The sequence below is a fragment of the Hyperoodon ampullatus genome, assembly GCF_949752795.1.
Source record: "Hyperoodon ampullatus genome assembly, chromosome: 4".
In the NCBI taxonomy this organism is placed as follows: domain Eukaryota; kingdom Metazoa; phylum Chordata; class Mammalia; order Artiodactyla; family Ziphiidae; genus Hyperoodon; species Hyperoodon ampullatus.
This window is the reverse complement of record NC_136917.1, coordinates 124,223,824-124,250,136: the sequence shown is the minus strand read 5'-3', so window position 1 is coordinate 124,250,136 and position 26,313 is coordinate 124,223,824. Positions and strand designations below refer to the sequence as shown.

Below are 26,313 nucleotides of genomic sequence, written 5' to 3'. Positions count from 1 at the left end.
TCATAGGAATATAAATAGAGTGGTTGAGTATGGAATTTGGAGTCAGGCCTGAATTTTAATGCCAGCTTGGAAGTTGACTAGCTGTGTGATCTTAGGCAAATTATATTAATATATCCTTTCTTACCCTGTTCCTTAAAGTGTAAATTGGGTATCATAATAGTACCTTCCTAATAGGTTTATTTGTGGATTAAATGAAATACTAGTTTTAAACGATTTAGCATGGTATCTGGAACAATGCTCCAGAAGATGTTTTGTTCTCATTCAGTGTTATCACTGATATCTTTAAGAATTAATTTCTCTATATTTGACTACTGTCAGTAGGTCAAGATGATGATTGGAATTTATACCATTTCTCTAATGTTTGACAGTTTTTATGACCTTTTCCTAATTAACCCATAAGTTACAGTGGTTAACTAGTTTCTATCATAATTCCTAACATTCTGAGATAAAATTGAGATCTGATATTTTTATGGTGAACAGTAACGCCTCATTAATGAACTGTTGGTTTTTTTCCTTGCAGCCAATACTAAAAAGAAATTGGGGGAGGGGGTATTGATAATAAATACAACTTAAATATGAAGCAGAATATCATCACTTTGGAGAACATACAATTATAATAAGCTCAGTGTAATGTGAATGTTTTCCTTCCATTCCTCCCTGTTAGCCAAGTTCTAAGGTGGTAATAAAATGAAGGAAGAAGGAATATGATTATAGACCAGGTTTCCTACTTAGTGTTCATTTTATACAGGACTATAAATAATGCTGCAGAAGACCAGCACGGTTCTTTATAAATAGGTCTTTGTCAGAGTTGCTGAGCCTGAAAAGGTGATTATTTAAATTCTAAGCCCTCTATCCAATCCCTGAAGTCACCTCTTTTTCTGCCTTTTTCTTCTGGATGAAGAAGACTTCTGTATTGACTCTGCTTTCATACTGTTTGCCTTGAAATAAGTTTCTATCACATTAGAGAAGTTTGCTTTGTTCATGGATTTGTCTTGAGACAGGCAGATAGCCATGCACCCCAGCTGCTTACCAGGCCTTTTGGATTGGGAACTCCATCTTCCCTATGTTGTTTTATTAGTTCACTGGCCATAGATTAAAAGTTATTGGCTGAGCAGTTGTTTAAATCTCAGGGCAGGTGTAAGAATGCATGTTACAGATTTATTCTGGAAAGCCTCTTAAATCTTTCCACCTGTGTCCTGCTGAGTGTGAAGCATATTAGGCCAGAAAGCCGAGAAACTCCATTCCCATGTTACTGAATATATTTTTTTTTTTTTTTTTTTTTTTCGATACGCGGGCCTCTCACTGTTGTGGCCTCTCCCATTGCGGAGCACAGGCTTCGGACGCGCAGGCTCAGCGGCCATGGTTCACGGGCCCAGCCTCTCCGTGGCATGTGGGATCCTCCCGGACGGGGGCACGAACCCGTATCCCCTGCATCGGCAGGCGGATTCTCAACCACTGCGCCACCAGGGAAGCCCCTGAATATATTTTTAAATTACATCTTTCACATTTGTTTCAACAATATGCAATATTTATTATGATATTCTATAATATTGTGGAATTTCTCTTTTTAACTAAAGGAAACAAAATACATTTTTAACATTGGCTTTTCAAAATCCCAAACTGAAGGAGCAATATTAATAGTCATTCAAAATTCAGAACAAAGGAGGTTTTCCCATATGAACAATGAACAGTAAAAGAAAATCCACTGGTTTTCATCTTTGTTTTCTTTTTCCAAAGGCCAGTGTCTGTTTTCCTCTTTGCTTAGTTTACCTAATGCTCTATTTTCCTATATTTTGCTTGGTCCTATTTTTCTTCCTATGTCAATTTGTAAAACTCTGAGTTTTGGACATTTCTGTCTGCATTTTTCTATACTTCTTTTAGTTACTGTTTCTGTGTCCCATTTTGAGTCTTCTTACATTTTTTTCCTCGATTTCTTGCTCTTTAGTCTCTTCTGTTTCTCAGTCATCTGTCCTGTGCCACCCTGCTCTCCTGGACATAAAAAATGCCAGTGACCTCATTTTCCTGGACCTTTTTTTTTTTTTTTTGGCCACACCACTTGGCATGTGGGATCTTACTTCCCCGACAAGGGATCAAACCTGTGCCCAACGCATTGGAAGCGTGGAATCTTAACCACTGCACCACCAGGGAAGTCTCTCCTGGAATTTTTTTAAACATACATTCTTAGATCTCTGGACTCATTCATGTTTGTCTGTCTGTCTCTTCCTATGAATTACTGCAATCTCTATATACTTCATGTTAAAAAAAGATTCATACTTCTTTTTTCATATGTCCTGGTACTTTCTAACCCTTTAACTTCTTAATTCCTATAGAAGCTTTGAACATTTGTGAAAAGAGAACCCTAAGTTACTTGTGATTAGTGATGGCGATAAGTCCTAAAAATTAAAAATTCATAAGGCTTTGACTTAAATATTACATTTGAAGTTAAAATACAGAAATAAAGTCATCTAATTAATGTTTTTAAATGTATTCTAGAAGTCATAAGAAAGTGTCAATTTTTAAACAAAATGCCTGTTATATTTTTAAGTTTCAAAAGTGAACTGAGAAAGAAAAAAGACTTGTGATATTTGCAGTTGATAATTTCATTATTCTCTATAAAGCTAGTTTTGATTAATTCCTTTGCTGTGAATTTAAAGCTTGTGATTTTTATACTAGTTGTACTTTCTTAAAATTGTAGTAAGTACCAAATGTTTGTTAACGTAGTTATCTAAATTCTCTAGTAATTATTTTGGTCATTATTTTTCATTACAAGCAAAAGTACCTGTAAAAATATTGGACATATTGAGACTTAATTTCTAGGCATGAACTGGGAATCAGGCTTCAGATTGGTAAACAAACTCAATAGCTTTCTTCGGTTTCTTATCTGTAAAATGGGATGAAGGAAACAAAGTTACTTGCAGATCTAGAAAATCCAAAGTTACCTACCAGAAGTTCTAAGCAGTCATTGTGGCCAGATATAAAATAAATACACAAAAATCAATAGTTGCTCTGAAATAACTGCTTAGAAGACAAAATTTTTAATAAAAAGAGTAGGGAAGCATAACTCCTCATTCCTTGGTGTGGACTGCATATAGTGAACTTCCCTCTGAAGAATTCAACATGGAAAGCAGGGGAAAAAAGTAACTTTTCAGGGGAGAAATCTGACAAGTACTACCTCAGCAATGTGATCATGGTCAACATCAACATTATACATCATGCTGATAGTATGTACCCTTGATATGAAGTAATGATAATTGCACTTTACATCTTGGTCTTTATACCAGTAAACCAAAGCCCAGTCTTATCATGAGAAGAATATCAGACAAATTTTAATAATGGGGCATCCTACAAAATACCCAACCAGTATTCCTGGAAACTGTCAAAATTTAAGAAAATTGAAATTGTAAAGCATCTTTTCTAACCACAATGCTATGAGATTAGAAATCAACTATAAGGAAAAAAACACAAACATGTGGAGGCTAAACAATATGCTATTAAACAACCAATGGATCACTGAAGAAATCAAAGAGGAAATCAAAAAATACCTGGAGACAAAAGAAAATGAAAACACAATGATCCAAAACCTATGGGATGCAGCAAAAGCAGTTCTAAGAGGGAAGTTTATAGCGATACAAGCTTAGCTCAGGAACCAAAAAAATCTCAAATAAATAACCTGACCTTACACCTAAGGCAACTAGAGAAAGAAGAACAAACAAAACCCAAAGCTAGTGTAAGGAAAAGAAATCATAAATATCAGAGCAGAAATAAATGAAATAGAGACTAAAAAAAAAAAAAATTGAAAAAGATCAAAGAAACTAAAAGCTGGTTCTTTGAAAAGAAAAACAAAATTGATAAACCTTTAGCCAGACTCATCAAGAAAAAAGAAAAAAGAGAGGGCTCAAATGAATAAAATTAATTAGAAATGAAAAAGAAGTTATAACCACCACCACATAAATACAAAGGACCATAGTGACTACTACAGGCAACTGTATGCTAATAAAATGGACAACCTAGTAGAAATGGACAAATTCTTAGAAAGGTACAATATCCCAAGACTGAACCAGGAAGAAACAGAAAATATGAACAGACCAATCACAAGTAATGATATTGAATCTGTGAATTAAAAACTCCCAACGGGGCTTCCCTGGTGGCGCAGTGGTTGAGAGTCTGCCTGCCGGTGCAGGAGACACGGATTCATGCCCCAGTCCGGGAGGATCCCACATGCCGCGGAGTGGCTAGGCCACTGAGTCATGGCCGCTGGGCCTGCGCGTCTGGAGCATGTGCTCCACAATGGGAGAGGCCACAGCAGTGAGAGGCCCACATACCACAAAAAAAAGAAAAAAACTCCCAACAAACAAAAGTCCAGGAACAGATTGCTTTACAGACAAATTCTATCAAACATTTAGAGAAGAGCTAACACCTATCCTGCTGAAACTCTTCCAAAAAATTGCACAGGAAGAAACACTACCAAACTCATTCTATGAGGCCACCATCACCCTGATACCAAAGCCAGACAAAGATACCACAAAAAAAAAAAAGAAAATTACTGGCCAACATCACTGATGAACATAGATGCAAAAAATCCTCAATAAAATACTAGCAAACCGAATCCAAAAACACATTAAAAGGATCATACACCATGATCAAGTGGGACTTATCCCAGGGATGCAAGGATTCTTCAATTCCAAATCAATCAGTGTGATACACCACATAAACAAATTGAAGAATAAAAAGCATATGATCATCTCACTAGATGCAGAAAAAGCTTTCAATAAAATTCAACATACATTTATGATAAAAACTCTCCAGAGGGCTTCCCTGGTGGCGCAGTGGTTGGGAGTCCGCCTGCTGATGCAGGGGACACGGGTTTGTGTCCCGGTCTGGGAGGATCCACATGCCGTGGGGCAGCTGGGCCCGTGAGCCATGGCCACTGAGCCTGCGCATCCAGAGCCTGTGCTCCACAGCGGGAGAGGCCACAACGGTGAGAGGCCCGCGTACCGCAAAAAAAAAAAAAAAGTCTCCAGAAAGTGGGCATAGAGGGAAACTACCTCAACGTAATAAAGGCCATATATAACGAACCCACAACTAACATCATACTCAATGGTGAAAAGGTGAAAGCATTTCCTCTAAGATCAGGAACAAGACGAGGACATCCACTCTCACCACTTTTACTCAACATAGTTTTGGAAGTCCTAGCCAAGGCAATCAAAGAAGAAATAAAAGGAATCCAAATTGGAAAAGAAGAAGTAAAATTGTCGCTGTTTGCAGATAACATGATACTATATGTAGAAAATCCTAAAGATGCTACCAGAAAACTACCAAATTCATTGATGAGCTCTAGTAAAGTGGCAGGATACAAAATTAATACACAGAAGTCTGTTGCACTTTTATACACTAACAACAAAAGATCAGAAAGAAAAATTAAGGAAACAGTCCCATTTACCATCACTTCAAAAAAAGAATAAAATACCTAGAAATAAACCTACCTAAGGAGGCAAAAGACCTGTACTCTGAAAACTATAAGATGCTGATGAAAGAAATCAAAGACGGCACAAACAGATGGAAAGATGTACAGTGCTCTTGGATTGGAAGAATCAATATTGTTAAAATAAGTATACTACCCAAGGCAAGCAATCTACAGATTCAATGCAATCCCTATCAAAATACCAATGACATTTTTTTTAAAAGAAGCAGAACAAAAATTTTTTTAATTTGTATGGAGACACAAAAGACCCCGAATAGCCAAAGCAATCTTGAGAAAAAGAAATGGAACTGGAGGAACCAGGCTCCCTGAATTCAGACTATACTACAAAGCTACAGTAATCCAGACAATATGGTACTGGCACAAAAACAGAAATATAGATCAATGGAACAGGATAGAAAGCCCAGAAGCCACACACCTATTGTCAATTAGTCTATGACAAAGGAAGCAAGAATATTCAATGGAGAAAAGACAGTCTCTTCAATAAGTGGTGCTCAGAAAACTGGACAGCTACATGTCAAAGAATGAAATTAGAACACTCCTTAACACCATATACAAAAATAAACTTAAAATGGATTAAAGGCCTAAATGTAGGACCGGATACTATAAAACTCCTAAAAGAAAACATAGACAGAACACTCTGACATAAATTGCAGTGGTATCATTTTGGATCCGTCTCTTAGAGTAATGGAAATAAAAACAAAAATAAACAAATGGGACCTAATGAAACTTAAACGGTTTTGCACAGCAAAGGAAACCATAAACAAAACGAGAGCCTGAACCAAGATGGCAGAAGAGAAGGAAGTGCTCTTGCTCCCTCTTGCGAGAACACCAGAATCACAATTAACTGCTGAAAAATCATCAACAGGAAGACACTGGAACTCACCAGAAAAGATACCCCACATCCAAAGACACAGGAGAAGCCACAATGAGATGGTAGGAGGGGTGCAATCACAATAAGATCAAATCCCATAACTTCTGGGTGGGTGACTCACAAACTGGAGAACACTTACACCACAAAAGTCCACCCACTGGAGTGAAGGTTCTGAGCCCCATGTCAGGCTTCCGAACCTGGGGATCCGGCAACAGGAGGAGGAATTCCTAGAGAATCAGACTTTGAAGGCTAGCGGGATGTGATTGCAGGACTCTGACAGGACTGGGGGAAAAAGAGACTCCACTCTTGGAGGGCACACACAAAGTAGTGTGCGCATCAGGATCCAGGGGAAGGAGCAGTGACCCCAGGGAAGACTGAACCAGAACTACCTGCTAGTGTTGGAGGGTATCCTGCAGAGGCGGTGGGTGGCTGTGGCTCACCATGAAGACAAGGACACTGGCAGCAGAAGTTCTGGGAAGTACTCCTTGGCATGAGCCCTCCCAGAGTCTGCCATTAGCCCCACCAAACAGCCTGCAGGCTCCAGTGTTGGGTCACCTCAGGCCAAACAACCAACAGGGTGGGAACCCAGTCCCACCCATCAGCAGTCAAGTGAATTAAAGTTTTACTGAGCTCTGCCCACCAGAGCAACAGCCAGCTCTACCCACCACCAGTCCCACCCATCAGGAAACTTGCACAATCTTCTTAGATAGCCTCATCCACCAGAGGGCACACAGCAGAAGCAAGAAGAACTACAATCCTGCAGCCTGTGGAACAAAAACCACATTCACAGAAAGACAGACAAGATGAAAAGGCAGAGGGCTATGTACCAGATAGAGGAACAAGATAAAACCCCAGAAAAACAACTAAATGAAGTGGAGATAGGCAACCTTCCAGAAAAAGAATTCAGAATAATGATAGTGAAGATGACCCAGGACCTTGGAAAAAGAATGGAGGCAAAGATCGAGAAGATGCAAGAAATATTTAACAAAGACCCAGAAGAATTAAAGAACAAACAAACAGAGATGAACAATACAATAACTGAAATGAAAAATACACCAGAAGGAATCAATAGCAAAATAACTGAGGCAGAAGAATGGATAAGTGGCCTGGAAGACAGAATGGTGGAATTCACTGCTGCTGAACAGAATAAAGAAAAAGAATGAAAAGAAATGAAGACAGCCTAAGAGACCTCTGGGACAACATTAAATGCAACAACATTCCCATTACAGGGATCACAGAAGGACAAGAGAGAGAGAGAAAGGACCTGAGAAAATATTTGAAGAGGTTATAGTCAAAAACTTCCCTAACATGGGAAAGGAAATAGCCACCCAAGTTCAGGAAGCGCAGAGAGTCCCATACAGGATAAACCCAAGGAGAAACATGCCGAGACACATAATCAAATTGGCAAAATTAAAGACAAAGAAAATTATTGAAAGCAGCAAGGGAAATAAAACAAATAACATACAAGGGAACTCCCATAAGGTTAACAGCTGATTTCTCAGCAGAAATTCTACAAGCCAGAAGGGAGTGGCATGATATACTTAAAGTAATGAAAGGGAAGAACCTACAACCAAGATTACTCTACCCGGCAAGGATCTCATTCAGATTTGACAGAGAAATCAAAAGCTTTACAGACAAGCAAAAGCTAAGAGAATTCAGCACCACCAAACCAGATCTACAACAAATGCTCAAGGAAATTCTCTAACTGGGAAACACAAGAGAAGAAAAGGACCTACAAAAACAAACCCAAAACAATTAAGAAAATGGGAATAGGAACATACGTATCGATAATTACCTTAAACATGAATGGATTAAATGCTCCAACCCAAAGACACAGGCTTGCTGAATGGATACAAAAACAAGACCCATATATACGCTGTCTACAAGAGACCCACTTCAGACCTAGGGACACATAGAGACTGAAAGTGAGGGGATGGAAAAAGATATTCCATGCAAATGGAAATCAAAGAAAGGTGGAGTAGCAATACTCATATCAGATAAAATAGACTTCAAAATAAAGAATGTTACAAGAGACAAGGAAGGACACTACATAATGATCAAGGGATCAATCCAAGAAGAAGATATAACAATTATAAATATATATGCACCCAACATAGGAGCACCTCAATACATAAGGCAACTGCTAACAGCTATAAAAGAGGAAATCGACAGTAACATAATAATAGTGGGGGACTTTAACACCTCACTTACACCAATGGACAGATCATCCAAAATGAAATAAATAAGGAAACAGAAGCTTTAAATGACACAATAGACCAGATAGAGTTAATTGATATTTATAGGACATTCCATCCAAAAACAGCAGATTACACTTTCTTCTCAAGTGCACACAGAACATTCTCCAGGATATATCACATCTTGAGTCACAAATCAAGCCTCAGTAAATTTAAGAAAATTGAAATCATATCAAGCATCTTTTTTGACCACAACACTATGAGATTAGAAATGAATTACAGGGAAAAAAAACATAAAAAACACAAACACAAGGAGGCTAAACAATACGTTACTAAATAACCAAGAGATCACTGAAGAAATCAAAGAGGAAATCAAAAAATACATAGAGACAAATGACAATGAAAACACGATGATCCAAAACCTATGGGATGCAGCAAAACCAGTTCTAAGAGGGAAGTTTATAGCTATACAAGCCTACCTCAAGAAACAAGAAAAATCTCAAACAATCTAACCTTACACCTAAAGGAACTAGAGAAAGAAGAACAAAACCCAAAGTTAGCAGAAGGAAAGAAATCATAAAGGTCAGAGCAGAAGTAAATGAAATAGAAACAAAGGAAACAACAGCAAAGATCAATAAAACTAAAAGCTGGTTCTTTGAGAAGATAAACAAAATTGATAAACCATTAGCCAGACTCATCAAGTGGGAGAGGACTCAAATCAATAAAATTAGAAATGAAAAAGGAGAAGTTACAACAGACACCGCAGAAATACAAGGCATCCTAAGAGACTACTACAAGCAACTCTATGCCAATAAAATGGACAACCTGGAAGAAATGGACAAATTCTTAGAAAGGTATAACCTTCCAAGACTGAACCAGGAAGAAATAGAAAATATGAACAGACCAATCACAAGCACTGAAACTAAAAGTGTGATTAAAAATCTTCCAACAAACAAAAGGCCAGGACCAGATGGCTTCACAGGTGAATTCTATCAAACATTTAGAGAAGAGCTAACACCCATCCTTCTCAAACTCTTCCAAAAATTGCAGAGGAAGAAACACTCCCAAACTCATTCTATGAGGCCACCATCACCCTGATACTAAAACCAAACAAAGATACTACAAAAAGAGAAAATTACAGACCAATATCACTGATGAGTATAGATGCAAAAATCCTCAACAAAATACTAGCAAACAGAATCCAACAACACATTAAAAGGATCATACACCATGATCAAGTGGGATTTATCCCAGGGATGCAAGGCTTCTTCAATATACACAAATCAATCAATGTGATACACCGTATTCACAAATTGAAGAAGAAAAACCATATGATCATCTCAATAGATGCAGAAAAAGCTTTTCACAAAATTCAACACCCATTTATGACAAAAACTCTCCAGAAAGTGGGCATAGAGGGAACCTACCTCAATATAATGAAGGCCATATACGACAAACCCACAGCAAACATCATTCTCAATGGTGAAAAACTGAAAGCATTTCCTCTAAGATCAGGAAAAAGACAAGGATGTCCACTCTCGCCACTATTATTCAACATAGTTTTGGAAGTCCTAGCCACAGCAATCAGAGAAGAAAAAGAAATAAAAGGAATAGAAATTGGAAAAGAAGAAGTAAAACTGTCACTGTTTGCAGATGACATGATACTATACATAGAGAATCCTAAAGATTCCACCAGAAAACTACTAGAGCTAATCAATGAATTTGGTAAAGTTGCAGGATACAAAATTAATGCACAGAAATCTCTTGCATTCCTATACACTAATGATGAAAAATCTGAAAGAGAAATTAAGGAAACACTCCCATTTACCACTGCAACAAATAGAATAAAATACCTAGGAATAAACCTACCTAGGGAGACCAAAGACCTGTATGCAGAAAACTATAAGACACTGATGAAAGTGTCTTATAGTTTTAAGATGATACCAAAGATGATACTTAAAGATGACACCAAAAGATGGAGAGATATACCATGTTCTAGGATTGGAAGAATCAATATTGTGAAAATGACTATACTACCCAAAGCAATCTACAGATTCAATGCAATCCCTATCAAATTACCAATGGCATTTTTTTTTACAGAAGTAGAACAAAAAATCTTAAAATTTGTATGAAAAAAAAAATTTTGTATGGAGACACAAAAGACCCCAAATAGCCAAAGCTGTCTTGAGGGAAAAAAGTGGAGCTGGGGGAATCAGACTCCCTGACTTCAGACTATACTACAAAGCTACAGTTATCAAGACAATATGGTACTGGCACAAAAAAAGAAATATAGATCAGTGGAACAAGATAGAAAGCCCAGAGATAAACCCACGCACCTATGGTCAGCTAATCTATGACAAAGGAGGCAAGGATATACAATGCAGAAAAGACAGTCTCTTCAATAAGTGGTGCTGGGAAAACTGGACAGCTACATGTAAAAGAATAAAAGTGGAACACTCCCTAACACCATACGCAAAAATAAACTCAAAATGGATTAGAGACCTAAATGTAAGACCGGACACTATAAAACTCTTAGAGGAAAACATAGGAAGAACACTCTGTGACATAAATCACAGCAAGATCTTTTTGTTTTGTTTTTTTTGCGGTATGTGTGCCTCTCACTCTTATGGCCTCTCCTGTTGTGAAGCACAGGCTCTGGACGTGCAGGCTCAGCAGCCATGGCTCACGGGCCCAGCCGCTCCACAGCATGTGTGATCTTCCCGGACTCAGGCACAAACCCATGTCCCCTGCATCGGCAGGCGGACTCTCAACCACTGCACCACCAGGGAAGCCCCAGCAAGATTTTTGATCCACCTCCTAGAGTAATGGAAATAAATACAAAAATAAACAAATGGGACCTAATGAAACTTAAAAGCTTTTGCACAGCAAAGGAAACCATAAACAAGATGAAAAGACAGCCCTCAGAATGGGAGAAAATATTTGCAAACGAATCAATGGAGAAAGGACTAATCTCTAAAATATATAAACAGCTTATGCAGCTCAATATTTAAAAAGGAAACAATCCAATCAAAAAATGGGCAGAAGACCTAAATAGACATTTCTCCAAAGGAGACATACAGATGGCCAAGAAGCACATGAAAAGCTGCTCAACATCACTAATTATTAGAGAAATGCAAATCAAAACTACAATGAGGTATCACCTCACACCAGTTAGAATGGGCATCCTCAGAAAATCTACAAACAATAAATGCTGGAGAGGGTGTGGAGAAAAGGGAACCCTCTTGCACTGTTGGTGGGAATGTAAATTGAAAGAGCCACTATGGAGAACAGTATGGCAGTTCCTTAAAAAACTAAACATAGAATTACCATATGACCCAGCAATCCCACTACTGGGCATACACCCAGAGAAAACCATAATTCAAAAAGACACATGCACCCCAATGTTCACTGCAGCACTATTTACAATAGCCAGGACATGGAAGCAACTTAAATGTCCACTGACAGAAGAATGGATAAAGAAGATGTGGTATATATACACAATGGAATATTACTCAGCCATAAAAAGGAATGAAATAAAACCATTTGCAGCAACATGGAGGGACCTGGAGATTATCATACTAAGTGAAGTAAGCCAGACAGCAAAAGAGACATACCATATCGTATCACTTACATGTGGAATTCTTTTTCCAATGATACAAATGAACTTATTTACAAAACAGAAATAGACCCACAGACATAGAAAACAAACTTATGGTTACCAAAGGGGAAAAGGTGGGGGGGGGATAAATTAGGAGTTTGGGATTAATATATATATATAAAATATGTAACCAACAAGGACCTGCTGTATAGCACAGGGAACTACACTCAATATTTTGTAATAACCTACATGGGAAGAAAATCTGAAAAAGAATAGATGTATATATTTATAACTGAATCACTTTGCTATACACCTGAAAGTAATACAACATTGTAAATCAACTATAATTCAATTTTAAAAAATACTGTCAAAGTGATCAAAAACAAGGAAATTCTGAGAAATTGCCACAGCCAAGAATAGCTTAAGGACACATGACAACTAAATCTAATGTGGTATCCTGAATGGGATCCTAGAACAGAAAAAAGGATGTCAGGTAAAAGTTAAGCATATTAGTCTCCTAGGGCTGCCATAACAAAATGCCACAGACTACATAAACTTAACATACATAACTACATAAACTACATAAAATTTGTTGGTTTAAACAACAAATATATTTTCTCACAGTTCTGGAAGTCCAAGATCTAAATGCCAGCAGGGTTGAATTCTGTTGAAATCAACAAAACAGCCGCCTTCTTACCGTTTCCTCACATGGCCTTTTCTCTGTGTGTATGTGCTCCTAGTGTCTCTTCCTCTTCTTTTAAGGACATCAGTTCTCTTGGATTAAGGCCCTACCCATATGACCTTAATTTTAATTACCTCCTTTAAAGGCCCTATCTCCATATACAGTCACATTGGGAGTTAGGGCTTCAACATATGAATTTGGGGGGAATGTAATTTAGTCCACAATACTAGGGAAATCTAAATAAACTTTACTTAATAAGATATCAGTGTTAGTTCATTAAGTGTAAGAAATGTACCATATTAATGTAAGATAGTAATAGGGAAAATTGGTTTAGGGGTATAAGGGAACTGTACTATCTGGTCAGCGTTTCTATAAATGTAAACCTCTTCTAAAAATAAAAGTAAAATAAATTTTGAGGAATGTTTTTTCCAAGAGTAAGAAGGTAATGATCTTTCTCAGTAAGATGCCAAAACTATGTTAATTGAAGCAGTGGGAAACAGTACAGGGTAGATTATTCAAGAAATGAAATTGGGACAACTAAGTAACTATTTGGGGAAAAGAAATTACAATTTTATCTTACCCAAATACTAAAAGAAAATTCTAAATTGATAAAAGATTAACAAGTGATAAAAGAACTGTAAAGCTGCTAGAAGAAAATATAGGTGGATATTTACATGGTCTTAATGTGAGGAAAGACTTCTTAAGTATGACTCTGAAGACAGACTTAAAGGAAGACACTACTTACTAGCACTGTATAAAAAACTGTAAAGTTCTGTATGGAAGCAAAAAAGGAAGGGAAAAGGAGGGATAGATAGAAGGAAGATAGGAGGTGAAACTCAAAAAACAAATGACAAACTACAAAGTTTATTTGTAGTTTATGTGATAAATAAGGATTTATATTCTTAATATATTAATTCTCACAAATCCATAAGGAGATGAGTATGACCTTTTTTTTTTTAATGGGCAAAGGACACAAATATACATGTCGCAAAAGAAATACAAATAGCCAAAAACATTATGGGGGATGGGGAATGAAAACAAAAATCAGTTTATTAATCAAAACAAAATAAGGCACTCTGCTGATGAATGAATTGGTATATCCTTTTTGAAGGGAAGTTAGATCATATATATCAAGTGCCTTAAAAGTGTACAAATCTTTGACCTAAGAATTCTACTTATAGGAATTTATCCTAAGCGTTAGTAAAGATTATTACAAATGACAGAAATATCTTCAACTAAAAATGGGGGTTTATCAGCATAGGAAGCTTAAGAACTGGAGCTAGGGCATAGCTGGGTCAGAGTTCAGCCAATGTCAGGAATCTATGTCTTCTGGCTCCATTTTCCTCTCATTCCATAGGCAGGCTTCCCACCCAGGAGGTGGCCTCCAGAAGCTCTGGGCTTATGTTTCCATTATGGCGAACCCCATAGTTCCAGAAAAAGTCCTGAGCCAGTTCTGTTTGACCTTGCTGGATTCAAATGCCCATTCCCTGATGTAATCACTGGTTAGTCTGCACAGGCCTATACCATGTGTTCCCTTCCTCAGACAAGGACAAGGGGGTCCCAACCACATGGGCTGACGGTGGGGAAGGGTCATTTCTGAAAGAAAAAGACCAATCTACTGAAAGAAAGAATGTTGAACCAGCCCCCACCCCTGAAACATTTACTACAAATAAGAAAATCCAAATATTTTTCACATAGATATTATTTGCAGTAATGTTTGTAAAGGTAGAAATTTGAACAAGACTAAGAATCCTAATATAGGGTGGATTTTAAATTATCTGTAGGACCAAATATTAGGCAATGAATACAGTGATGTAAAAGTATAGTTATTAAAAAGATGTTTGTGGTGTAGTTCGGTATGAAAAGCAAATTGTAAAATATATGCATTATGACCCATTCAAATATACAGTAAGTTCCCCTACATACCAACAAGTTCTGAGAGCACATTCGTAAATCCAATTTGTTCGTAGGTCCAACAAAGTTAGCCTAGGTACCCAACTAACACAATCGGCTATATAGTGCTGTACTGTAATAGGTTTATAATACTTTTTGCACAAATAACACATAAAAAAGAAACAAAAAATAAAGACAACATTTTTAATCTTACAGTACAGTACCTTGAAAAGTACAGTAGTACAGTACAACAGCTGGCATACAGGGGCTGGCATCGAGTGAAGAGGCAAGAAGAGTTACTGACTGGAAGAGGGAGAGGAGGTGGGAGGTGGTAGAGCGGAAGGATCGTCAGCAATAGGAGATGGAGGGCAAGCTGCAATTTCACTCACTCCTGACGTTGATGGCACAGGTTCTGGTTCCTTGCTGGATTCAATTCTATCTACCCTCTTGAAAAAATGATCCAGTGATGTCTAGGTAGTAGTTGTGTTTTTCCTCATCATAGATGACATGGTAGCACTGGATTGCATTTTGAACGGCTGCTGCAACCTTTGTGTACTGTTCTACACGCAGGTCCTGTGCCTCAAAAACTAACAGTGCCTCCTCAAATAAAGAAAATCCCCTTGCCATTTCCTGTGTCATGAATCTCTTCGGTTCTTCAGTTACTTCTTCTTCCTCTTGTCTCTCTTAGTCCTCTCTCTGGGCCTCCAATTCCATCAGGTCTTCATTAGTAAGCTCCTCATTATAAGAACGAGTGACGTCTACCATCTTTTTGCCTCGCTTCACTTTCTCAATTATTTTCACTTTTATTTCCATCGTTATTGCTTGGCGCTTCTTAGCCGTACCAGCTACATCACAGCTGCTTTTACACTTCCTTCCAGACATCCTGGGCTTGAAATAAAGATACTGTACTACTGTACTCTATACAGTACTGTACAGTAAAGTACACAAAAGCACAACCACTTGTAGAGGATGCACACACGTGATAATGTACGCCAGACACGTGAACTAACTTATATGATTGGACAGGCGAATGCACGTTCGCATTTTGAAAGTTTGCAACTTGAAGGTTCATATGTAGGGGACTTACTATAAGTATATATACACATTTAGACATGCATAGAACAAAGTTTAGGAAGCGATGTGCCTGTATGTTTACAGTAGTTATTGATAAGCTATGGAGTTACAGGTAATTTTTTTGTTTGTTTTCTCTTTTTGCCCTTAAGGATTGCTTTACTTTGCACAAAGAAAAAACATACAGACAGTGAATGTATGTTAATCATGCTATGAAAGTTGTAAAAATAAGATTTCTATAATTCTTTCAATCTATAAATAGCTTCTGCCCTTTCAATGACTTAGGGCATAGTGTAGACAGGACATATTATAAATACACATATAAACTTACAGTTAAGTGAGATCAAATAAGTTTTGTATGATAATGTACATGAAAACACTTTGAGAAAGGGTATGAAGTTTAATAGAATAGTATAAAAATGATAAATATATACCAGCTCACTTTATATTAACACCCATACACACAAAATACAAAATAAGTTAAAATGGTAAGTGTTTGGACCAAATTGTAGGCGTGATATTTGAACCTCGTTCTAACTATGTAAATATGGTGCTTATTACCATACCCTCTTCACAGATAAGGAAACAGAGACCTGAAGAGCAATGTGACTTTCCTACAGAAACACTGAATGACTGAATTTTAACTCAAACCCAGGTCTTCTGACTTCAATCCGCAAAAGCTTCCATAAAAGGCATTAGAGAAATTCAAAGGCAAAAGTAGGTCCTGAGGCCCAAGGCAGTCAGACTTTTAGGAGGAAATGGCAGTTAAATTGGGCTTTGGAAGCTCAGGGGACATGAACCAGTGAGAAGGAGGTCGTAGGGCATTCCAGAGAAGTGACACGGACAGCAGTATGCTGTGGCCCATCTCTGACACAGAGCAGGGTGTGATGTTTTCAAAGGATCAGATGTGGGTTAAACTTAGAAATTATTTTGTCTCGCTGAAATTTCTTTTAAAAAAAGTCTGTTTTTGCTTTTCAAATACAAGTCTCCTTTCAAGCCCTCTCCCACCAAAAGAAAAAAAGAAAAAAGAAAACTTATAAACTAGATCATTTAAGTTTCTATCCATAGTCCCTTAAGAACAATAACTTAAGTAATAATCAGGGGATATTTAGTTGGGTTTCTTAAGAATTCTAACTGAACAGAGAAATGAGAAGCTGTCAACACACTATACTAAAGACAAATTATGTAGGTGACAAAGTTTCACAAAGAAAGGCAGGGCCTTTCAACCCAATTAGAGGAAGGCTGTCTGAGGACAATATATGCATTTTTTTCCCCTACCTTATACCTCTAAGGCTGAGTACAGAAGACAAATACCAATCACTAGGCAGTTTAACTGGCTCATTTGAGAAAGAGCTGTTGGAGTTTTATAGCATAAACTTAATGGTGGTGGAAATATGTTGTTTTAGGTCTTAGACTATTAGCCTTTTCTCTAGTATTGTAGAGTCTGAAAGAAGAGTTACTTATCTGGAAAACTGAAAGGCTTATAAACATCCAGTTGACACCTGAACAACGTGGAGGTTTAAGGCACCCACCCTCTGTGCAGTTGAAAATCCGCTTATAATTTATAGTTGGCCCTCCATGTACCTGGTTCCTCCACAGAAGCAGTTCCACATCTGCACAGTCAACCAACCACAGATCATATAGTGTTATAGTGTTTACTGCTGAAAAACTCCGCATGTAAGTGGACCTGCGCATTTCAAACCCACGTTGTTCAAGGGTCAACTGAAATTGCTAAATAATTTGGAATTATCTATTGATACTCAAGGAGAAAGGTGAACAAAACCAGGTTTTTAGAGGTTACTGGCTACCCAGAAACATGTGTTCATTCAGCATTTATTGAGGGCATTCTTCTTGTTAAGGCTTGGTGACTGGTGCTGTTACAAAGGCCAATAAAACAGAGCCATCTGCAGTCTAGTGAGGGAGGCTAAACTAAGACATGTACAGAAGAGGAGCTTAACCCTCCTGGAAAAAGAGGACAGGCCAGGAGAGGATTCAGGGACTGGTTTCCAGAGGGGATGACACCTCAACTGAAGAAGGGAGAGAAGTATATCACCATACAGAGGCAGCAAGGAGGAAGGAGAGAGCACGTTCTATACAAGAAACTGCAAGTAATTCAGGATGTCTAGAGCATAAGATGTGACGATGACATAGGAGCTTAGAGAGAGGAACAAAAGCCAAGTCATAGAGGCTACGTAAGAAATTTGGGTTTCATTGTTTAGACAATAGGGAACCACTGAAGGATTTAAAACAGGACAGTTTTCATGGCTAAATCTGAATTTTTGAAAAATATATATGTAACAGAAAATACCTGGATATCATCATCAATCATAAAGGCAGTCCTTAGTAATTCGATGCCTGCGAAGAGACTGCCAGACATCCACCCTTAGAGTGTCAGGCTCTTTGGATCTGCTTCTCTTGGACCTCCAGCTGAATGGTGTGTCCCTACCTAGCATCCTCATTTTAGGATGTATAGGGAGAGACTGGGACTAATCCCAGAGAGCAATGATTAAAGGCAATAAAGGGATAAAAATTTACAGTGAAAATTAATTGCCTTTTTTTTAAAGCAAGTGTTCACCTAATAGAGAGGTGTCTTTTCCCAAAGAGGCTCCCACATGGCTCAAGACATTTTTGGAACCTCTTTTCTAATTGCATTATAGGCCAGCCTGGGAGCCACACAGATTATCATTCTTGTCTCTTTATAGTTGCCTTTTTAAAATGCTGTATTCCAAAATAAGCACTGCCCGATCTGATTTTTTTTATCCTATTCACTAGACTTAGCACTGAATTAACTTTTGATTTATTCCTGAAGTTAAATACATCTTCACAAGATGAAAGTTTGTTACCTCTGAAGACATTCAGTCAAGAACCTGGTCAACTAGTTACCAGCTACAAGTTTCTTGACCATGAATCTCTCAGGTTGCCTGTGAAATGGAGGTGAATAACATACTTCCCACCTACCCCATATAGTTATTGTGAAGACAATACCAGACATGTGAAAGCTCTTCATAGACTGCTATGTCAGAGGATGCTCTTCTTATTGTGCCCTCACATTTTGCAGGCAGTTCCAAAATGTACATTTGTTCTGGTGCCTGTGTGTTCATCTCCCCTAACAGATTGTTCACTTTAGGAGAGCAGGGCCTGGGTCCTATTTGGCTTTATTTCCCTGTTGTCTGACACTGGGTCTCACACATAAAAAGGCTCCAATATTTGTTGAATGAATAATTCAGTGTAGTTCCTTGCCTTTTCCTCAGACTATATTTAAGAAATGGATAATACACTTGAGATTATTCAGTTAAAATAGGCTCAGAAGCCACTTAAGCCTCTTTAAGTATGTGAGTAGTTTGTCATTAGGAACCAGCTGTTCTTCATCTCTGAAGGGGCCCGAACAAATGGCTAATGAACTCAATCTGAAAGCCTAAAGACTCTTAAAATTTTAATGCTGTGGTCCTAACTTTGGCTGTATTTTTAGGTCACCAGGAAAAAAACTTTAGATTACTGATGCTAGAGCCCCATCCTGGGACAATTAAATCAGTACCTCTAGAGGTGGAGGCCTGGTGTTGATAGTTTTAAAAACTACCCAAGTGATTGTAATGTGCAGCCTGCGTTTGTTGCTGGGCTCTGGGATTAGACTTTGAGAAATATTGCCTTAGAAGAAATCCTATCTAGTTCTACATTAGGTACCATAGGAAATGGGAAGGAACATAAGGCATGCTCCCACCACAGTCTACAGAAAATAAAAACTAGCCATCACTGATCTGAGAGCAGTGGAAAAGCAGCAATCAATGTGTGCTGAGCTATGAGAGGTCATGAAAAGGTGGACCTGTGCAGAACCTGTTAGACATTTTAAAAGTTTATCATAGAAATAAAAGACAGTCCCTGCCCACAAAAGAAGGTTAACTGTTAGGTTAGCAAACCAGCTAGTTCTAGCCAGAGGTCCTGGCCAATACAGAGGGTTTAAAGGCTTTGATTCCCAGCACCAATCACCATTCTGAGGACTGAGAACTCAACTGTGAACAAGACTCAAACTGTCTCAAATAACTGATGTTCACAACTAAGTGAACAGGCAATTAAAAAATGGTGAGAGTTGACGAGAGAAACAAAATTAAGTTGGTGAGATAGGAAGATCCAGTCATTTGAGGGTTTTAAGGGTCGGGCTCAGCTATTTCAGTGGAATTCAATAGCCGATAGTTTCTGGTGAAAGGGATGCTAAAAGGAAATGTATAAGAAAGATTATTTTCGAACCTTTGGAGGTTAGAAGAAGGAGAAACAGTACAGACATAAAACAGTTAAGACACCTACAACAATCTAAGGGTAGGGTGGTAAGTTCCTGTATTAGGGAGACTTGGGAATGGGAAAGAGTGTTTTATAGAATTTCTGATGAAAAAGATAGCTGTTTATATTACATAAGCATAAATAATTTAGATGCATTTCAGTCTGAAATGACTTATTAATATTGGAATTCTATATTGCACTACTTACTGTATGTCTGAGAATTATACCTCTCTTGCTTTCCCAATTAATATTAACTGCTGTCATATCTTAATCTATCTTACAATTGAATGAGAGTTTTTAAAAATGGATGTCAAATTAGTCAAGGTCCAGGTCCTTTTTGAAGACTCTCTTGTTTACTCTTGTTTATAATTCCACACAGTCTCATACAAAAAAGAAAAAGAATAAACTTACTTGTTTTGGGGCTGTACCCCTCAGGTCTGCAAGCCTTGTAGTTGCCCAACCATGAGACCAAAGAAAGAGCCTGGAAACAGCGAAAGAGACATCCAAGGTGTACTGGATAGGGAATCTTACAAGTCAGAAGCAAAATGTCCTGGAGCGACACCCCATCTATAAGGCAGACGGCAGGCAGGATGCAGCAGCAATCTTAGCTACTGCAGGGGAGAAGGAGGTTACCATTTATAGGGGGAATTGATGTCAGGTTGGCTCATCAGTTACCAGGGAAACCAGCAGAGGAGCATGTTCTTCTCAGCCCCTCAGGTTAACAATCGTCAATGGGGCAGATGTTTCCCTTTGATAACCTAGCTTGGTGGAGTGGTTCTGGTCTAAGCATTAGAATGATAACCACCTGGGACAGGGCAAACACATAGGCAGTTACCCTTAAGGCTCTGTGATTAAGAGGGAAGATCAGTCATGTGAGTAGGTGAAGTAGGGACTGGTTGAGCAGGGGATGTATAGAGAGCAAGAGAACTGCCATCTTGAGTGGCCTGGTCATACACAGCCTCTATGAAAATGGTAAGCCTCCATATTTCTATAACCACTAAAGTCAATGTTCTTACTTGAGAATCTGATCTTATAAAAAATTGTTATTAATCAGAACTAAACTTTTGTCTTTGCCTTCAAATGAACAAGTTCTAAACTTTTCATATGTCAATGATCAGTGTGTGATTCCAAAAGCTTCACTGCTCTTTTTGGGCCAATTCTATGACCAGTCACAGAGTGGATAGTATTGAGTTATTGGTACATACAAGGTTGTAAACTACCAGACCTTATGTACTTGAATTAAGTCTGTATAATAAGTCTGCATGTGTATTCTCACAGGAGACTGTAAAATGTGGGCATGCTTTCAATTCATGCAGTCTGTGATTTATGGAGGCACACAGGTCAGGAGTTTATTATGCTGAAAATCATAATAACTGTTTTGTTTTGCTTTTTAAAATGAAGTGACCGAAGCATGTTGAAAGATAAATGGGTGAAGCATTTTGATTATGTTTTTGTTTCAATTAAAGATTAAATATTATGCTGAGTAACCAGCCATGCTAAGCATTATATTAAAGCTGAAGTAATTTGTAAGCTGATAGCCCCTTCTTTCCTCTGGGTTTAGGTTTGTTATTAATCAAAATGTTGGACTTGTTTAGTGCAGTGGTGTATGAAACAAACAGTTGAAAAAGACAGCTACTTTACAGCTTTCTGTTTTTTCAGATTTGTAGGAAAATCTGTTTCTTTTTGTGGACTTTGTGCTGTTGTTCACATGTCTACATTTCATTTCTTATACCAAAGCCAACTAAATCTAGTAGTTGTAAGATCCTCTCATGGCATAGAAAGGAGGAAGTTGCCTTTTTATGGTTTTATTTGACAAATTCTGGTAAAGTCATTTTTGAAACACGGACAGTCCCTACCAAAATGATTATAACAAAAGACCCGTCTGTCTTTTGGGGCAGAGAAAGGGATAATTTTTAAAATAGAAGAATGTGTATATGGAAAAGTATTAATAAGTTAACTAATATAGTGGTTTTTGTATTTTTATATCAGTATAGGAGTACTGAATAAAATTGTTTTAAAGGGAATATGATTCCAGCTATTTTCTGGTTTGGGGTTAGGCATCAGCACAAATCATTTGGAAAGCTGCTGTGCACTTACCGAAATACAGTGTAGGAGTCTGGGCTCCCCATGACGTGTAATAAGGACCTTTAACAGGACAGTCCTGCCACACTTCTAAACTTAGTCCCCATCAGTGGTAACACACAATTTCTGAAGAGCTCACTCTAGGGAATGCTGCGTAGATTGTAAGGAGTATCAAAGAAAAAGACCACCTCTCAATACCTGAAAAAAAAAAAAAGCTCAATTTATTACTTAACTAAGAAAGAGCTTGCTTTTAGACAGTCTCTCTGAGCAAAGCAGGTTGCAAACCTTATGTAGAGTTTTGGGGTCAGGGATTGTTTAGGGGTTAATATCAGCCTCAGAAGCACCATTATTCAGGAGAGGCTGCTGGTGATTGGCTGGCTTTCAGAAGCATGTCACTGGCATGGGTCTGCCACTGATTGGCCAACTTTCAAAAGCATGAGGCTGTCACTGATTATTTGGCTTTCAGAGGTGTATTTACTGAAGTGAGTTATCACTGATCATTTTGGCCTAGGCAAGTCACCATTAATTGATTAAATCCTGTTTGATTGATTCAGTCTGGTTATAGTGGTCACTTGCTACCATGGCTGGAGAATAATTACCCTTTTGCTAGCAGTTGGGGATTGTTTTATTCTCAGACGCTAATACTCAAGCAGTGTAGAAAATTGAAAGCACAAGAAAATCGGACTCTGAGTACTCCATCTAAATAAGCAATAATCCTATGCTGCACTTTCTAAATGAGGTTGTTTCCAAGGTTAAGTCCATGGAAATATAAAAAGTCAGCAGTTCTCATGTGTGATATTGCATGTTATGAAATCTGATGCAAATAATATATTATTAATAATAAAGTATAGAAATGCAAATGTGCTTTACCTCAGTAAATAAAAGTAGACTCTAGTTCATCCACATAATAATGTCACTCATACTCATTGCATTCTAATAAGCTTTTCTGGGAAGGAAGAGGTGATAAGATAAAACTTGTCAACCTGGTGAACAGTCAACCCTACCGAACTCTTTGCAATTGTAGTATCATTAATATTGTTAACATTTCAATTTCCCTCACAAAATCGTTTTAGGATTCTTCAAAATCTAAGTATATCCATGGGAATTTTTAACAAAAGTAAACTTCCCTCCGCATTTGTGGTACTGCAGGGAGAAAGGATAGGGGAATCTCTGCTAGTACCTATTGCCCAATCTCTGCTCATATAGGGAAACAGAAATCACTGTAATATATGGGTTTCACCTGCAAGTTACAACTGACATGTGGGGAGTGTTAACCCTTCAGGCGGTTTACCCCCATTTGCTGTGATTAAAGTGTTGGGTGTGCCTATTTTTAAAATTGCTTAAATATTTAGTGGGGAAAGCCTTAGTAGTTTTGTTTATATATAAAAACTGAACTTTCCTCTTTCCAAATTCATTCACCTGCCCTAGAATCTGGTTTGGGGACCACCCTATTTATTCCCGGCACCTCCTAATGGGGGGCAGAGCTAATCACTTACATATTTCTCTGCTGCTAAGCATAGCCAGCTTATAACCACTTAGGATTCAAGCACATGTTGAGACCTTAAGACCAGTAAGCATTTGATAAAGTAGGAAAGCAGGGTGGTTAGATTTGCTGTAATCAACAGTAGGAGGAGGAAATTCATCCATGGAGCCGTGCCAAAAGCTCAGTTTCTTTTTGTACAAAAATTTTTTTAAACTCAGCAATTCCCCAGAAAAGGGATGCATAACACCATCTGAACAGGACTTTTCTGAACACATTCCCTACTTGACCCATTTAACTACCGAAAACAAAACAAAACCAGATAGGGCTGGTTTAATGTCGGGAGTTTTGCTCTGCAACCTGGCTGAGTGTGCTCTTTAAAGGAAGCTGGAAGAATGTTCTCTGAGTTTAGTTGAAGGAAGACTTCTGGGTAGAACTCTTTTAACTTCCCATCAGGAAAGGAACCTCGAGTGAAGTCTGAAGCAAAGAGACTCACTACTAGAAATACAAACCAACAAAACAAAATCCAGACATGTTTTTCAAATTTAAGTGTTTTCTGAGAAGTTGGCTTCCATGTGGTATAAGCACCAGTAAACAATAAACCCATCTTCGTGTTTTGTACCCTTTTGGTTCATCATGCCAAGACAAGTGTAGTGTAGAATTTCTACTTTCAGTTCTCATGCAAAAATCAGTGAACCATCTCTCTCCCACTTTAGGATGTCGCATGTACTACAGTTTGAGGATAAAAGCAGAAAAGTGAAAGATGCAAGCATGCAAGATTCAGACACGTTTGAAATCTATGATCCTCGGAATCCAGTGAATAAAAGAAGAAGGGAAGAAAGCAAAAAGCTGATGAGAGAGAAAAAAGAAAGAAGATAAAATGAGAGTAATGATAAACCAGAACTAGCTGGAAATGTGCCTGCAATAAATGGCCTTAAAACAGCCATTGTTCCCAACAGTGTCACTTAAGGGTGTGAAAAGAAGCATTTTTGAACTTGTTGTCTGGTTTTGAAAAACAATTATCTTGTTATGTAAATTGTGAAATGTTGTAAGCAAATGCTTTTGGTTACTGGTACATGTTTTTTTCCCCCTAATTAAGCTTTTATATTGCTAAATTTGAAATAAAATCACTTTCCTTCTAGTTTACATGTTAACCATTTGCAGAATGTACAAATCTGTTTGTATCTTTTTACCCTAAAATATGTGAAGGCTTCGTTTTCAAGATTTTTTATAAGACATCTTTACAGAAAGAATATTTAAGGGAAACCTCTTTGGCATTCTGTTACCACAGCACTAACTTTGAAATACGATTTTTAAATTATGTAATATAAAGATTGATGGTTTTGTTTTGCATACAAATATCTAAAAATAGCCAAATCAGTAAGACTCAATAGCCTTAAATCTTAAGGAACCCCTAAGTGAATGTTCACACCTGCGTCTGGGCCAATGCCTGGGTTTAATTGATGCAGTCAAGACAATAACACACTAAGTAATGTCAGCCAAGCTTATTGCACACCCTGGCCTGACCCCAGGCTACCTGCTCACTCCTCTGCCCTTCTCAGCACAGCAACGGCAGGAGCACATGCAGAGGTCCCATCCTGGCAATAGAACTCATTAAGAATTTAGCCTTTTATGACAATCAGTCCTGCTGGTTATTTACTATATATTATCTGTACTATTTAGTCAGTGTTTTCTAGAATCTGAATGCCAAGATTATACCACAGGTTAACTTCCAGTTACCTAGTAAAACCTCACCAGCCACGTCTTTTCAGGTAGTGTCTCATCAGCTCTCTCTTTTGAAGTGGAAGCCAATAGGCTTTCTTTATAGTGCTTGCTCTCACAACGTAGCCCAGACACTACACTAGAGCAGCAGCAGCATCACTTACGGCCACGTTAGAAATTCAAATTCCTGCCATACTACCCACCACCATTATCCCCATCCAGACTAATGAATCTGAAACTTTGATCATAGAGGGCTTGTTAAACAGACCGCTGGCTTCACTGCTGGTGATCCAATCTTTGGAGACTGGCAATATCTAGTGAAGTTAAAAATGTTCATATCCAGTGATCCAAAATTTCTAATCCTAGGTCTGTTGCCTAAAGAAGTTCTCACACATTGCTCAAGAGGACCTGTACTAAATATACATTGAAGCATCAACCAAAGAGTGGATAAATAAGTTATACATCCATGCTATGGAATATTTTGTAAGCGGTGAAGATCAATAAGCCAGAGTTGTGTGTACTAGTTTATCTTAAAAATAATGTGAGGAATAGGCAACCTCCTATATAAAAATTCAAAACACACAACTCACCATTATATATTGTTTACGGATGTATACATGTAGCAAAAGTATAAAAACATAAAAACTAGGGGTTACCTCTGAGGAGGCAGAAGGAATCTACAGGGGGCTTCATTTGTGTTTGTAATGGTTTATTTCTTAAGACACATGTTGGGTAGTCAAGCCTCATTATACTATTCTCTTTACATTTTGGTATGCCAGAAACATTTCATAATTTGTTCTTTATGATCATATCTAGAACCTGAGGTGAGAAGACCGAAGGACATCCCCTTTCTTTTTTGCTTCAGAAGTAGGAGAAAGTTCCAAAGAGGAAGAGAGGGATATGATAAAGGTGTTCTGGGGAACAGATGCTAAGCCACCAAAAAATAAGCCAGTGTTTGGAAATGT

General features: G+C 37.9%; 1 protein-coding gene across 1 annotated transcript in view; it reads left to right on the top strand.

Annotated features, from left to right (window-relative positions):
- Positions 1-24,757, top strand: part of CWC27 (CWC27 spliceosome associated cyclophilin) — a gene marked incomplete at its 5' end in the record, with an annotated part of 209,582 nt that extends 184,825 nt beyond the window's left edge. Inside the window, one exon of the mRNA XM_079701607.1 lies at positions 24,343-24,757. Within this exon, the coding sequence (XP_079557733.1) occupies positions 24,343-24,505 (163 nt within the window). The 3' untranslated portion in view covers positions 24,506-24,757. The remainder of the gene's footprint in view (positions 1-24,342) is intronic.
- Positions 24,758-26,313: the final 1,556 nt, after the last annotated feature.